This window comes from Ceratina calcarata, unplaced genomic scaffold (assembly GCF_001652005.2).
Source record: "Ceratina calcarata isolate Rehan_Ccalc_2016 unplaced genomic scaffold, ASM165200v1 scaffold151.2, whole genome shotgun sequence".
In the NCBI taxonomy this organism is placed as follows: Eukaryota; Metazoa; Arthropoda; class Insecta; order Hymenoptera; family Apidae; genus Ceratina; species Ceratina calcarata.
In genome coordinates this window covers 1,323,017-1,338,421 of record NW_017136308.1, presented here as the reverse complement: position 1 = coordinate 1,338,421, position 15,405 = coordinate 1,323,017, and the positions used below count along the sequence as shown (strand labels likewise).

Genomic DNA, 15,405 nt, shown 5'->3' with positions numbered 1-15,405 from the left:
TGTATATTGAACATGGATTTGTACATAATAAAATAAGAGTTAATAATTGTATAAGAATATTATATAAAAGAGGATTTAATTTACCTATTATATACTCTATTAATTAATTTTATTTACACGATGTTCCAAGAGAATATTACACTCTGTACATGAAGTTCCATCTACATACACTTGATAAGGACAATAAACCACGTGCAGACGATAGTTTTATGATTCGCGTGTGAATTACTTTACAATAAATTGATAAATAATAATTATACTTTCATGATTAAATAAAGATTATTGTGCATAGTCAATAAAAATTAATATCATTTTGTATTATAATACTTTTTATTACGAAAGACCTAATTTCTAGTAGGTTAGTCTCTGTTCTTCTCTACGTGATCTTTACTATATCGTACGGATGTCAGTTTATATTTTTGAAGATCTCATACCAACAATAGATATAAATCTTTTCTTATTTCATTCTTCCTTACAAATACACGTTCACGTTTTATACCGATACAAAATGTAAGATAGATGAGAACATTGAGAACGTAGACACGTTGTTTTAAACTTGCAAGCTTTGACTCAAAGCAGCGATCGCATTTGTTGTAAAAAAGACAATAAAAGGATTATGGATTGTTAAGGGACGATATGTTCACGTTATATTTCCAAAAATCGTGAATTTTCGTTCGGGGACAAATTCAATTTTTCAGCTAATGTGTAAAGTGCACGTGCTACTGTAAAATTATGTAACCAGTTTACGTTTTATTTTAAGGTTCTTATTTTTGATTGTATAAAAATAAGTATCTTGCATTACATTTTGTATTTATAACTGAAAATTCATTCATTTGTTGGAAGGACCTCAATACTGACACACTTGCTATAGGTAAATGCAAGTTGTTTTTATTGATTCACAATTACTTCTTAGTAGAAAATTTATTAAAAACCTTAGTAATAAGAAAAACTATATCTACTAATAGAAAAAAATATAAATCTGAAAAATGAATTTTCCAATAATGTCTGGTACTGGCTTGTTTTAGAATGTCCTTCCCAAGTAAAGTAGAACGTGCAAAATGTTGGTCTCATAGAGATGAATACTGGAAGTGCCTTGACGATGGTAAAACAGAAGCTGAATGTAAACAATTTAGAGACCAATATGAAAAATTTTGCCCTGCATTATGGGTGAGTTCATTCATTATACGCCTGACTCTGCTCCAAAGAAAATATTACTGCTTCTCGTTCAGAAATACTGTGGTATAAGAGTAAAGCATAGTTCTCTTACATGTAGTGCTTATCCCTCTTCGATTAAATCTTCACTTGTTGTCTTCACTTTTTACTAGGTAAAACACTTTGATCGTAAGAGAGAGTACATGAAATTCAAAGAGCAATTAGAAAAAGAGGGGTATGTTCCTGCCGAGCAAAATGAAAAACTATAAAACTAATTTAGCAATTACCTTTAAACTAATAGTTGAACTGTTTTCCAATCATTGAGTTTTCTTATTTTTTATTACCTGCAATAAAATTGATACTTACAAATAACATAAGATTGTCTTATTACATTCTATGATCCTTAATCCGTTGAATAAACAGAGGAACGCAATTTCTATTTCTTTTAATTTTCAATTACTGAGCACATATAGAATTTTACACAGAGGGCTACTTTGCTGGCTGCTAAATAATATGCTTTTGTTACATTCGAGCTAAGAATTCGTTATTTTTCGAACTTTCTTTCGAGAAATTTCTTTTATGCTTTACTGAAATTTGTTCCGGTTTTATCTTTTTCATAGCTGAACATGATAGCTCTAATCCAACCGAGACATAATTGAATATTAATTGCAGGACATGTAGGCTTGATGGAAGTAAAGCAGACACATCTGAGTCGACTGCACAATCGTCAAAAGCAGTTTTTAACTTTCAAACGACAAATACAAACTCGTACAATTAAAGAACAAGAGTATATATATATATATATATATATATATATATATATAAATTGTATATATAGTATACGTAACAATTAAATTGGAATTACTGTTCCTGAATTACAATAACGAAATGTGTACAAAAAACATGGAATTGAATCATGTGATCAAAGAGTTACAAACATGTACAGACGACACTGTTATATTCAGAGTTAGTATTCTTTAGTTCTTACTGTCGCAAGTTTCTGTGACTGCGATCACTGTTGACTTTACTTTGCTCTTTTAGAAGTTGATAAACTTCGCTTCATCGCGGAAAGAATCGTGGAACGGGGAGCATTTGAAACAATGGGAACCAGTCCTTGCGCATATTATGAAAACTTTTATTCCAAGTATGGAAATTACGAGAGAGAAGACTTTATTGGCCTCTCATACATTCTTCGCTTTATTGTCGATAGACCCTACCTTGGTCGTCTTAAAAGAAACATTCACAAATCTTCTGAGTTTCGAAGCGAATGAGTTGCATGCTTTCGGTGAGAAGTACGACATCGTCGAATCCGATTTGTTCAAATTAACTTGCGCCTACGGATATTTACAAGTGAATCGCAACAATATGTATTCCAACGATGTTTGCCTCCTCATTTTCGACATTATATCCGAACATTGTATAGGGTATACGAAACATTCGTATTTCGCTTACAAGATATTGTACATGTGGTTGCAAAGAACGGCAGATACAAATTTTTGGTACGCGTGTTCAGAACAGGAACGAAAGCTGGAGGCGATCATTTTTTCGAATTGGTGTAACGCCATCAATGAAATAAGCAAGCAGAATTCGACGCTTGTCTTTAATACGTACCTGAAAATTATGGAAAAGAAGTATAGCGGATACTTGGAATATTTATTTAAGCATTGCGTTGAGACGATTTCCTGGGGGAATGAATTGAAGTACGATATACTCGCGGAGATCTGCGATGTTTGGAACAAAACCGAGATCGTTAAGTCCCGCGATTTCTTACTTTCTTTGTCCATGAGTTTAACAAAATATTGCCTGCGTTCCTCTGGTACGAAGGTTTATCTCGCAATCGCAAAGAAGCTCAGCGAAACCGAATGGAAAGAAGCGTTTGGTCATATAATATGTTATCTCTTTCATCACTGGGAATCATCAGAAAAGTGAGTTGAATCATTAAGATTGATGGTGAAAAGAATTAGTGCGAATCTTCTTCTTTAATTACAGCGAGAACCATGTTGCCCTTCAGTTGCTCTGCAAACTTTGGCTCGAACCAGTCCTTAAAAAGTATAAAAACCTGTTACTTTATTTGTGGGATTTCGTCGCGGATATACAAGGACATTTCTTACGTTCGCATCTTGAAAGAATGGCTTGTGAAATGCGAGTGAACCTTCCGCGACAAGCGACAATCGAATCCTATGTAAATCATAAGAACGAGATTGTAAGATTGAACGGGTTCGCGATAAATTGTTACCAAGCAGCCGACACGTACAATGAGAATGAAGATCGATTCGCTTTGATCAGAAGTTTCTTACTGTACAATGCGAATAGTACAACAATATTTATGAGAGACGGAACTGTGAAGTACTTTAGAATATTCTACACCACCGTTTTAAAAATGTGCGCCAGTAAACGAGAATACATAGACGACGTGTATTACATCACACGTTGGTTGCACGAATTCCTTTTGGATTGTTTTGAGATCGGTTCTTGTTATCAAAGAAAAATCTTCGGCTTAAATTTATACAAAGCTATACTTTCTTTCATCAACGAACCTGTTACAAGTAGATCAAACAATGCCGAGATCGTTTGCTGCGCCTTGTTACTGGATAAACATTTAATTGCAACCGGGAATTGGAAATTTACAGACAAAAGAAGTTTATTCATTTTATTAAGGCTTGTACTGGATTCTGCCCTCGACGTTAGACAGTCAGCGGCTTTTATTATTCTCAATTATTTCGATGAAGATCTTTTATCTGACATAGAGATGCAAGTAAGAAACAATATACTTCCGACATTTTATTTACTGTTTCTCTTATAAAGAATGATACTATTATTAATTCAGGTGTTATTCCGTACGGCAATGAGATATTGTAATTCATCAAAATTCTACGAGACCGAAAGCGGTGCTGCGTTAATGTCAATTTTAATTAATTGGCTACCGTTGCATTCTTTTAAAGACTGTACAAATTACTCGAATTACTCATGTTTCTTATTACACGAAGCTACATGTCAGTTAACGGAGATGAAACGAGGGATACTAAAAGCAATCGTTCAGGGTAAACCATTTTTCGGTGTGATGACCGCATTATTAAATATTTCTTTTCGCAACGGGCCGGAGAGTTCGAATCCCTCTACAGAATTTATCGAAAAAATGCTGCAGTTGCTGGACGATGCAGTAGATTTTTTCCTATCTACGCTTTCTTCGAAGTCCGAAAGTCAAGGTACGCTTTATATTAACCGGAATGATCTTTCGTTTCGAATAGAATTCTAATTAAATTCGCAGAGCATTCGTCGTCTTTCGCGGAAATGGGACTGGCGATCGATCAAGCGATCAAAAACAGCGAATTAGATAATATCGATGTGGATGATTTAAGTTTAACGCCCGCTCATCAGGTTCTCGTCTCTTGCATTTGGACGTCCTTAAAGGTAAAAATCTTTACGGCGTCTTGATCGCAAATAACAAAGGTATCTTTGTATATAGATCTGCTGTGAAATGGCTTGTGAAATAGGCACTTCGATGTCCTCGGATGCAACTGTCGAGCGTACGGCTAATATTATCGTTACGGTGTTACTCAGATGTAGACACAAGGGCGTAGTGGAAGCCGCGGGTGCGGCTATAGGATATTTAACGAGGTACATTCTATATATTACTTTAAGAGAAAACGATCTTATGACGGGATTCAAATTTCCAGGTCCTTATGCAAAGAGCCCAAATATTCCGATTTACCAAAGAGGTATCTATCTCGCATACTTGAGAACGATTCTATGCACTCTTTGAACATTACAAGGAGGGGTGCCGGATTATCTATAATGTTTCATAGGATCGTTGTTAGCGATAATCGCCGCGACAGGCCTCTTTTACATTTCGCGGTGCAAAAATTATTGGATTCGCTGAACCATTTCTCCGACGATCACGCGAGATGTATAGAATCTCAACACGATTCTCCGTGGGCAAGGCGGTTGCACTTTCTACGAGCTTTGGTGGCCGATAAAGAGATCCACGCGCAGCTGACTCCGTATATGGAGGATATTTCCTTGATTTGTTTCAAGTATTTGGAGTCCGAAATGTGGAGTATTAGAAACGCAAGTTTACAGTTGTTCGGCTCGATAGTCCCGAGATTAGTGGGTCAGAGTTCCGGAGAAGAGGTAGATTTCGGCAATGGCTACTCGATTAATCATTTCATCACGCATTACCCGGTACTCGCGGATTATATTATGAGAGAATTGCACCGATTCTCATTAACGTTCATGAGCTTCTCTACTGCTCTGTATCTACACTCGAGGATAGTTCACGTTCTTGTGTTGCTTTCGAAATTCTCAAACAGTTCTTCCGAGTTGATCGATTACTCCTCGCGGGAATACGTATTGCGAGCGAGATGTTTACTTCGTATAGTACTCGGCAATCCAGTTTGGTACGTTAGATACTTGGCAGCGAAGTCGTACGCAGCGTTGACAGACTTTTTACAAATTAAGTCTGAGATCGCTGGACTGAGATATGATATTTCATCGTGCCGATCCACCAATTTGATTCACGGTTACTTGCTAGCTATAAGGTTTTTAAAAGAGAAGCTGTCTGCCGAAACTGACTGTCTGAATTTGTATTCAGATACAGCGAGCAACAACTTAATAAAATCCACAGAACTGTTGAGGCTTCGAGAGATATTCAAAGTTTGGAAGGGTACACCAAACGGAGGAGGAAACTCGAAAATATGTTATATATTAGAAACACTGTTCCTACAGTTAAGAGAATCCATTTCCGATGAGATGTCGCATGAAGATATATTTATTTTTAATGGAACTTGTTTACTCTCCTCTCAGCGTATCAAACCAGGATTTTTCCAGTTCATCGACATCTCGACAAAACTGTACGCTGATTATATTAATCGTACGAATAATATCGATGTTGACACCATACGTAAAATCTTGGAATCTCCTTGCATCGATCAAAGCGTTTCATTTTTAAACAATGTCTCACATTGTCTACCAATCCTGAAGATCGTTCTCCAACGTTTATTTTCGTACAAGTATAATCATGGACTATTTCTGAGCGCAATGACAAATTACATTCTACAAACGCTGAAACAGTTGTCATTACACGTAAGCGACTTGAATATCGAAATTGAAATTCTCCCTAGCACGAAACTGGAAAATACCCAAAACGTGAATTTATGGAGTTTGAAATGTGTGCTCACAATCATGTTCTCTAAGAACGAAGCTACGATAAGTGAAACATTGTCACGTGTCCTTGATTTAAGTGTTCACGAAGAGGAACACTTAAGACGAATCGCAGTCGAATGCATGCAATTCTCGGTTGGTCGCTTCCGGGATTTAAGAAGTGAAGATAAATCAATCGTTTTACACTGCTGTTTAATACTATTGAAAGATGAGATTTCGGATATTCGCGAGGCGATCGCGGACAGTTTAAGAGTCCATGTTCTAGAGGCGATTACTCCCAATTACAGTAGCACAGAGCATGATGAACGTATATATGAAAATTTACTGTCTGCTATGATGCTTGAAGAATTCAATTTTCCTACGAACAAAGATAGGAATCTATATTTTGTAAAGTTATTCACGCACAGTGTTAAGAATGTTGACGGTAGCTTGTTAATTGAAAACCCTTTCTACCACGAGGATAATCCTTTTTATAGAGAAGAGTCAAAATTTCTAACTCTTTGTTTTTACTACGCGAAACAAAAGAAACGCAGTCATACAGATAAGTGCTCCAAAAGAGCTAATGCGGTTGGACACGAGAGGAATACAGATGATTTAAGTAGAATCGGAGCGAGATATCAATTTCAAAGAGAGTTTTATTTCGATGATACTAACTTAGAAGTAATTTTAAATACTAAATACGTAGATTATTTACGAAATAAGCAAACGATCGTAATACAGGAGTACAGCTAATGATAATAATGTATAGTCGTTGTTATGCAGTGGAAAAGTAATTTTTTATAATTAGAAATTAATGATAATTTTTGTTAAGGTATCTCGAAGAATAAATGCTTTTTAACCCATCGAAAGTACACAAGAGAATATTTAATTGTCCTGAATAAATACATCTGTACACTTCACGGACGAGACACAGGCGTGTGCACATCCACAAAGCTCATATAACTTTTATATTTACAATTTATGCTACACGAAATTGTACCAGAATAATAGAAAATTTCGAACGATCATAGAGAATATAATGTATATATTACACATTACTTAATAATGTTCCTTCGAACATATCATCGTATCTACAATCGCGAAACAGATATCAAATGTGATATACAGGGTGTTCCGTAAGGAGTGTTAAAGCCGAAAATGGCAGAGTGAGAGGGTCATTCTGAATAACAATTTCCTTTGACAAAATGTAAAATGAGGCTTGATGACTGATCACTGGGAGCGCGAGGTTCGCCCGCGCTTTATTAATTTTTATTCATAATAAAGAACGGACAATTTCTTTGCATTGTTATTTATGTAGTTTATTCGCTTCGTATTGAGCTGAACGTTTGCTCCCTGGCTATGGCCAGGCGTTACAACTCGAACCAAGAAATCCGTCACTGAGCGGAGTGTTTATCGCTTAAAAAACCAAGTCCCATTTTACATATTGTCAAAGAAAATTATTGTTTAGGATGACCCTATCACTTTCCGGCTTTAACACTTTTTACGGAACACCCTGTATGTAAAGTGTTTTAAAAATTGTAATTGATCATCTTGAAATTATTCAGCTAAGAGATGTGACCGTTCGTATCGAATTAAAAACTATGATGCATCATCGTGTGCCTCGTAAATCATACACATCTTATGTAAAGCGAATAATTGATCGGTGTTACGCATATAAAATTGAAAAAATTCAATCCCAAAAACCGTTCCTCCGGTATTCAAGAGAATTTTTGCTACTCAGAAAATGATTTTATTCGCTCGGTACGCGTCTCAATTAAATGCATTAAATAATTATCGAGAGAAGAAGTTGCTTTCGTCGAGGGGAAGGAAGAGTACACATCCGCGCGACTAAGACGATTGAGAGCAACGTTCCTCTTTCGATCTTAAGCTAGGAAGGATTAAATCTACGATACTTGAACACTGCGTCGTGCTTTCGTGTGTGAAATAAATTGCGCGTACTAGAACTAGACGACTCAACGAAGAACGTGATGAAGAACGATCAGAGCGTAACAGATTATTTCTCTGTTATCAACGAATATTCGGTTCTTGTTTCAATAGGATATTTATTTTCATACATGCGGGTACACAAAAAAAATCGAGTAATTTGCTATTCGCTTCTGATCATACGATACGATGTATCTTCCACTTTGCTTGAGTGTTGCAAACTACATATTTGTTTGGTGAAACGGTCCTAACACGATTATTTAAACCGTCACCGTGATATGTCGCTAAACGATTACAGTAAATTTCTTTGGTGATTACTCCTCCTATTTACATCGATGTTTACATAATAACTTCTAAGGAGTATCTAAACTTGTAATCATTTTCAGAACATCATTCGTTAAAGGAATCGTTCACACACGCTTACGAGTGTCATCTTTTAATTAATATTAAGTGATAGATACTATCGAGAGATAAATCTTAAACTAATGGCATCGTTACTATTGCTATTATTAGTAAATATAGATGTACACGTGAAGTTGTAAGTAAAATTATTTGATCATGTACCTGAAATCGAGTCTTCCTTTCGCATCTCGATGAAGATTTAACTGGAAGTCAGGATTTGTTTGAAAGTATTGTCTAATAGCAATAGTTTTCACTCAAATTAAATCGTGACCCCTTATGATGATCGGTAATAAATTAAACATAAACTACAATCGAATCTGTTAAATGATTCGTTGAAAAAACACGAAGTTTACATTACGCATAATTTAATAATTGAATTTTGCTGAAACGATCACCGAGTATAAATTACGTATAAAGCGTGTGCTCATAGGTGTACAATTGAATTATATTACACATATGTGTCAATTTTAATATATGTATATGTTATACAATTTTTTGTAATAGAACTATCAGGAACCATTACTCCTTGTTCTTTTTATACAATTGCATAAAGTATGCAGCAAGCCATAAAAATATATTCTCCTCAATTTGATATTTTCAATATTACTTTTAACCACACGAATTTACCGTTCTATAAAACTAGTGAAAGAAATTTTATATTAACCGTGATGTATCTTGATAAAATATTAAATAGTTAAAATGCTGAATGAATCTGTATCCACGTGTTGAGCGATAAACTATTCAACGCAATTATTGCTGGCTCATATTTACGATAAAATAACTTAGCAATGATCGCGTTAAATATATGTTAATACCATTGATGTATGAATATACATTCTCATGCAGTCAAAAATGCATAGGCACGAAGATCCGCGCGTAAGACGAAATAACGTTAAAAATTGTTCCGCGAACATTGTTCGGTTTTACGAACACAATATAAATCATTTTTTCCTCATTATATTTTTGCATTAAATTAAATTCTGTAGCATAAATGTACATTACAATAATTTAATAAACGATATAAACGAGCGTAAAATGCAAGCAGAATTTGAATCTCGTCAAAATCGTAGCAGAAGCAGGAGAAAATGTTTTACGTCCAGATATCTCGGTGAATATTTGAGCGCTTATAAAAAAACGATCAATGAAACAGTTACATGATACCTTGATTATCCGCGTCCGAAATTACTATCGATTCTTTGTATAATTATAAATTTCTTTTCACGTTGCAGCTATTATTAAGTGACACACGAACTTCTTAACGTTGTAAACTCTGGTTTCCTCTGTACGAACATCTTTTTGCAACGTAATCAATCGTCCATTTCTAATTATTATATGACAACTGGATTATCCCCAATTCGGAACGAGTAATTTTTTTCTAATCAAATTACTTTCATTCGTTAAAGTGGGACTTGAACATTCTTTATATATATATATATATAGAAAAAGTTGCAAGTTAAAGAATATGTAAAATTGAATTTATTTAAAACAAAATTAATCTGCATCCACATCATGTTGTTATAGAAGATACTTATTCATGCACTTGGATGCGTCAATTTAACAATAACTTATTTCTTTCTTAAATTTGTGTCATCAATAAAATCGCGCTCTCTCTATTGCTTAATCGAAAATCTTTTCAATATCATCTTTCCCCTAATTAAGCCATCCGTACATGCATTGTACAGAGCATTGATTCTTGTACTTAGTATCCTCAATGAACATCTTATCAATACACAGAAATGTAGTAAAACTAAAAGTAAAAACTATCAACTAAATTAAATGGACAAATACCTTTTACGGGATATTATCGCTTATCAAAATGTCTGTGATTATTCTTCTCGCGTTTCATGTTAAAAGGTATAGTCGTTTGTTATTTAGCTGCCTGTCCAAGGCCCACAGACGATTTCGTCTTTTGCGACGACTCCGCGGATTCGTTAGGTTGATCGACGTCCATCTAAAGAATCCGTATCCAATAATTTAATCATCGATACATTAAGTCGATCGAACAAGCTAGTCAAATTGCAAATACGTTACCTTCTCCTCTTTATCGTCGTCGATCAGTATCGGCCCGTTCTCGGCCTCGTATTCTTTTAAAACAGCGTCCAAGTTATACCTTCGTCGGTAGTTCACGAAAAATGATCGTAAATGAGCTTCCGTCTTAGTTCCGATCACATCGGCAATAGCGGAAAAGTCTTTTCCGTACTTTCGAACACCTTGAACAGCCAGAAGCAGTTCGTCGTTCGTCCAACGAGCATTTATGCGACTCGACACCTCCGGTGGTCGCAAGTCATCGATACCATCGGTCGTCTTGCGTTTCAATGCACTAACTTGTTGCTTGTTCGACTGTATCTACAGGCGAAAAATTAAACGTAATTTATTTGATACGCATCGACTCGCTCGGACCGACGAATTGTACACTCGTATTTAAGTAAAAAATGTATCCACACGTTCTGTGCAATTTTAATTAAGAACGTACTTGTCGCTTTAGGCTAACGATTTCGGTATCAATTGCTTGTAAACTGTTGTTCGCTTGATTGGGTTGGCCAGCCAGTGCCGCTAAATCGTCGTGATTAACAACGAGACCGCGCGGTGGTTTTCTTTTATTCGTTCGACCCGGCATGGAACTTAACGGCCTTGCTACCCCGGTTCGCCTAAATCATTTGGACAAACTCGTAATTCATCTGATCTATAACTACTTGAGTTTTTTTATAACTTCTATTGAAAATATTAAATTAGCCTGTGAACATACGTACAAGAATGCTCATGCATTCTTTTGAAAGTGTAAAGTATTAGTAATGAACATCTTACAAGTATATTTTGTACATAATCATTTAACGTCGTCGGTGATGAGTGAAAACGTGAAACGTGCATGAACATTCTAATTTCAAAGGAAAGTTTGTCTAATGAATTTTCTTTTTAATTATTGACTTAAACTTGCACTCACTGACCTCCAGTGCAGATAGCAGCTGTGACACGCGTGTCCTTTTGGAGTCGCACGAACACTATGACAAGCAACGCCACAGTTGCTACACGAGCCCTACAACACATAACACCCTTTTAAAATAAGTTCCTCCGAACCCCCCACCCTCTCCCTCTACCAAAATCCTTTTCAACATTTATCTAAGAACTAATCTCTAAGCATAGATCTCTCGTCGTAACGATAATGGAACATGTACATGGGTCACATCAAACGTTCTAACAGAATTAAAATTTCGAAACCTGCCATAAAAAAGGAATCGGAAGCTCGAAACTCGATGTGACTCTCATTAATTTTACGAGCAATCAAAATCTCAATTTTTGATAGAATCGACAAATTCGTGAGATACTCAAATCCCCCTCGCGTTAGATAATTTCTGGACTTCAACGTTTGTTCCTCAGTAAGGTTTCAGCCTGTCGACTCTACTACTGGTAAAATCTAGTGGCTCGGTTGCACAAAATTTTAGCTTCTTGTTTAAAGGAGACAACGAGACGTACGACAGAGAAAGTAAATAAATAAATAAATACGGGACGATAAAGGTAACAAAATATAATAAGCATACTATGCTATGCGACAGGGTATGGTTTAGGCTGAGTACCTGAACCTGAGGGGCGTTTTCCGAGTCGGATGGGGCTTTGGCGTCAGTGCCGTGGCTTCCTGGCACAGCTTGGTTCTTTCCACGACGTATTCCGCGGTGGATCGTCCATTTCTGGAACGTTCCACATTTACGGTTCACACACGATCCAATGAGCTTTAGCTTTAGCTTTTTAATTGTCATCAATCAAACCAAATTAATAATAATATCAGTTGTAATTCTCTTTCGTACAATAATGCTATTTCGTGTTCATTCGTCAACTTATATAACTCGAACGATTTTCTCCAATTATATTCTTATCACTTTGTTCATTCACCGCATGGAATACGTTGCCGTGTGGATACATTTTTTTACGCAACGCGTGTTACTGCGCTTCTTTTTTATTTCTGCATGTCCGTACACGATTTCGAGCCAGTGCCATGGCATTAAAATACAGCAAAAGGAAAACACTAGCACACGCAACAGCATAAATGTTAATTCACTTAAAATAACGTTGTACAAAAATTAAAACAGGTATACGAAGGTGTAATTGTTGTACAAACAAATGTTAAGACGAAGCAACTAGAATATCGTTTTAAGCAACAACAGATATCACTATATACTAAAATATTCAAAAACTGATACTCCATGACAGTCTGTCATTCTAAGCATTAATTCAGAAAAACAGAGAGAGAGAGCGAGAGAGAGAGAACAAATTTACTCCTGTTCCATGGACATCAGATTCATGCAATTGGTAGATACATAAAAAAAAAATAAATACACCTTACCTTTTCCTCTGATTCGCTGTCGGTATTGGAGCCTAACTCGCTCCCATTTTCACTACCATTCTCTCCTTCTTTTCCGCCGCTTGTCAGCTTCCGCGCTTGACGGTCCATCAACGACGTTCTAGTCCTTGTTTTTTTCCAACTGTAGTAGTATTTCACGAGGCTGGCAATAGATTTATCAGGTAACTGTGAACAAACGGCAGAAGGACATCAATGAATGCACACAATACTTCTCTACTATAGAACTTAAAGAATGATTCTACCATTTGACGAATTCTGTGGAAACTCTTTCCATGGAACTGAAATGCTTGTTCGAAAAGAACCTTGTCCTCGACAGTCCATTCGTCTGGGAATGGCGTAAAATTAGCTAAATCTAATACAGCACGCTCTAAATTATGTTTATGCCAAAATAACATTCCTAATGCTTGTTCTCCATTATATCCATACTTTTCTTTAGCTAAGATAATATATTCATCCACTGAAATAAATGGATGTAAATTTGTTATAATTAATATGATTGTAAAATTGTAAGTAAGGGAATTCTTGCTCGAGCTTACATTTTTGATCAGGTATATCTGTAGTAGGAGACCATACCAATAATGCCCTATCGGGACATTGATCCAATCGTCGTTCTAAAATAGAAAGATTTTAATTACGAAAGTAGGTATATACTTCACGAGCATCATTTAGCAAATATAGTGCTCAGGCAAAATTATAATTGTAACATGGAAGAAGTGACAGACAAAGAACTGTGCAAAAATCACGTACCATGGACTGGAACTAACTCTGGTACAATAACTTGATAGTCCCTTCCAACACGAATTTTCTCAGCTGGAACTATAAAAAAACATCTTTTGTTTAATACATGAAATATTAAATTGATACAGGAATACGTGTTTTCACAGAGAGCAGTTTTTAAATCATTGGAAATGGAAAATAGAATTTTGTTCACACATAAAAATGAATCTGACATACAATTGAATACAGTTCGAACTGCAACTACTTCGCTTGTATTAATGAAAAAAATTAAATATTATTTAGTAAGGCGCAAAATTAAAAACGGAACGAAGTGACATCGAGAAAAATTCAGTTAGTTATCGTTTTAGACATTATTTATAAGGAGAAACTGGTTGAAAGTGCGAAGAACTTAAAAAGACGAAAAGTGGGGCGCGCTGTTTGAAGATCCTTACGGATTTTCGTACTGGATCAATATAAAAATATGTAAACTTCTATGAAAGAATATGTCCACGGTATTCCTCTGTGTTTGCGACGCGTATCGATCAGGATAGCGTCTAAAGAAATCCCGTTAATTTTAAGAATAGTCAAAGTGCAACATGAAATTGATACCTCCGTCCTCATCGCTCGAGGAGTCCGACTGTCCATTGGGGCTGGGGCCTCTCGACCTGCGCCCATTTCGCACATTTTCCGAGTTTCTCTCCGCCAAAACCATTCTCCTTTCTTCCTTCGATTCACGTTCTCTCCGATATCACTCTCCGGAAGTTCCTCACGCTTGGAAAACCGACGAAACCTGGCGATGCAAGCGGTAGCTTGCGAGTGCTTGCGAGTGCACCGTGCTCTGTAGAATCCGACTCGCGCTTCGTGCGACCGTAGCGAAAGTAAAATGGTCGCTTATTGAAACTGATTGGTCAACAACTTACCAAGCAAAGATGGCAACGTACATTTTCAATATATTTCGAAATTATAATTGCATTTGAAACGTTCCACCACTTCCGTACAGGTTTATGGAATTAATCGAATTTTGTCGAAAGAGAATACATATGTAATTTATAATTTTTAGGGCCCTCATTATTAGGAATTATTTACATGCATCCATCTAAGAAATTTATATTGAAAATAATACAGAAATGCATTTGATTTTTGTATGGCAATTACTATCTTTTATACGCTTTATTTTATTAATACGTATATATATATTTCTATGCAACCACCATAGTAAAACTTTAAACAAGTGACGTTCACGTTATTAAACAAATGACAAGAAGTTATGTAATTCGAAAAAGCATGAATTTGAAAATTGTCTCATATAAATTCTAATCTCAGTAACATATACGTTTGGTATTTGAACCTGATGTAGTACAATATGTGTTTCATCCCTGCAACAGATCACATTATTTCTCGATACTTATGGAAGATTAATAAGAGAATTTAAACAAGTAGAAGTTCTGGAAGGGAGAAATTGTTATTATAATTTGACTCAAGCTATATAACACAATTGGTACATTATAACGTAGAAGCAGATTGAAATAGCAAGACACAAATATATATTTTGTACATTGATGATGTCACGAGGTATAGCCGCACGAATTACACTTGAGAATCTCTCGCGGGCGACACCTGTTTTTTCAATAAATTCGCAAATACACGAATGATACATCGCGTTGGGAACAAGCAGGATCCACGGTAAGGATTGAATC

The 15,405-nt window shown here is 35.8% G+C and overlaps 3 protein-coding genes across 10 annotated transcripts in view; 2 read left to right on the top strand and 1 right to left on the bottom strand.

Moving 5' to 3' along the window:
* The window catches only part of LOC108632153 (cytochrome c oxidase assembly factor 6 homolog), a 2,876-nt gene extending 904 nt beyond the window's left edge, over positions 1-1,972 (top strand). The window contains exons 1-5 of one of the 7 annotated variants that reach the window (XM_026819471.1): positions 38-358; positions 844-871; positions 1,026-1,167; positions 1,326-1,387; positions 1,825-1,966. In XM_026819471.1, the coding sequence (XP_026675272.1) occupies positions 1,027-1,167; positions 1,326-1,387; positions 1,825-1,930 (309 nt within the window). In that variant the 5' untranslated portion in view covers positions 38-358; positions 844-871; position 1,026 and the 3' untranslated portion in view covers positions 1,931-1,966. The other 6 variants (XM_018036528.2, XM_018036529.2, XM_018036530.2 and 3 more) reach the window with 6 other exon arrangements.
* Positions 1,963-7,160, top strand: LOC108632148 (uncharacterized). The gene is made up of 7 exons (XM_018036522.2): positions 1,963-2,118; positions 2,194-3,077; positions 3,142-3,907; positions 3,980-4,358; positions 4,421-4,563; positions 4,619-4,770; positions 4,830-7,160. Exons 1-7 carry the CDS (start codon positions 2,041-2,043, stop codon positions 7,042-7,044), a joined length of 4,617 nt encoding a protein of 1,538 aa, XP_017892011.1. The 5' UTR covers positions 1,963-2,040; the 3' UTR covers positions 7,045-7,160.
* Positions 7,161-7,593: 433 nt separating this feature from the next.
* Positions 7,594-14,588, bottom strand: CoRest (REST corepressor). Of its 2 annotated transcripts, XM_018036525.2 has the most exons (10): positions 14,318-14,588; positions 13,739-13,807; positions 13,528-13,602; positions 13,234-13,448; positions 12,974-13,156; positions 12,210-12,320; positions 11,583-11,671; positions 11,111-11,285; positions 10,669-10,983; positions 7,594-10,588 (listed from the first exon to the last, which is right to left on the bottom strand). In XM_018036525.2, the coding sequence occupies exons 1-10, from the start codon at positions 14,418-14,420 to the stop codon at positions 10,505-10,507; spliced, it is 1,419 nt and encodes a 472-aa protein (XP_017892014.1). In that variant the 5' UTR covers positions 14,421-14,588; the 3' UTR covers positions 7,594-10,504. The 2 variants fall into 2 exon arrangements, with proteins under 2 accessions (XP_017892014.1, XP_017892015.1); XM_018036526.2 differs by lacking the exon at positions 12,210-12,320 and having other exon boundaries at positions 14,318-14,587.
* Positions 14,589-15,405: the final 817 nt, after the last annotated feature.

What these genes read in the sequence shown, in the direction of transcription:
- LOC108632148 (XM_018036522.2), top strand. Translation starts at nt 2,041, where the DNA reads ATGTGTACAAAAAACATGGAATTGAATCATGTGATCAAAGAGTTACAA. An exon ending in CACTGGGAATCATCAGAAAA is followed by an intron (nt 3,078 to 3,141) that starts GTGAGTTGAATC and finishes CTTTAATTACAG; the next exon opens with CGAGAACCATGTTGCCCTTC. An exon ending in GCATTTGGACGTCCTTAAAG is followed by an intron (nt 4,564 to 4,618) that starts GTAAAAATCTTT and finishes CTTTGTATATAG; the next exon opens with ATCTGCTGTGAAATGGCTTG.
- CoRest (XM_018036525.2), bottom strand. Translation starts at nt 14,420, where the DNA reads ATGGTTTTGGCGGAGAGAAACTCGGAAAATGTGCGAAATGGGCGCAGG. An exon ending in TCGTTAGCCTAAAGCGACAA is followed by an intron (nt 10,984 to 11,110) that starts GTACGTTCTTAA and finishes TTTCGCCTGTAG; the next exon opens with ATACAGTCGAACAAGCAACA. An exon ending in ACGACGATAAAGAGGAGAAG is followed by an intron (nt 10,589 to 10,668) that starts GTAACGTATTTG and finishes CGGATTCTTTAG; the next exon opens with ATGGACGTCGATCAACCTAA.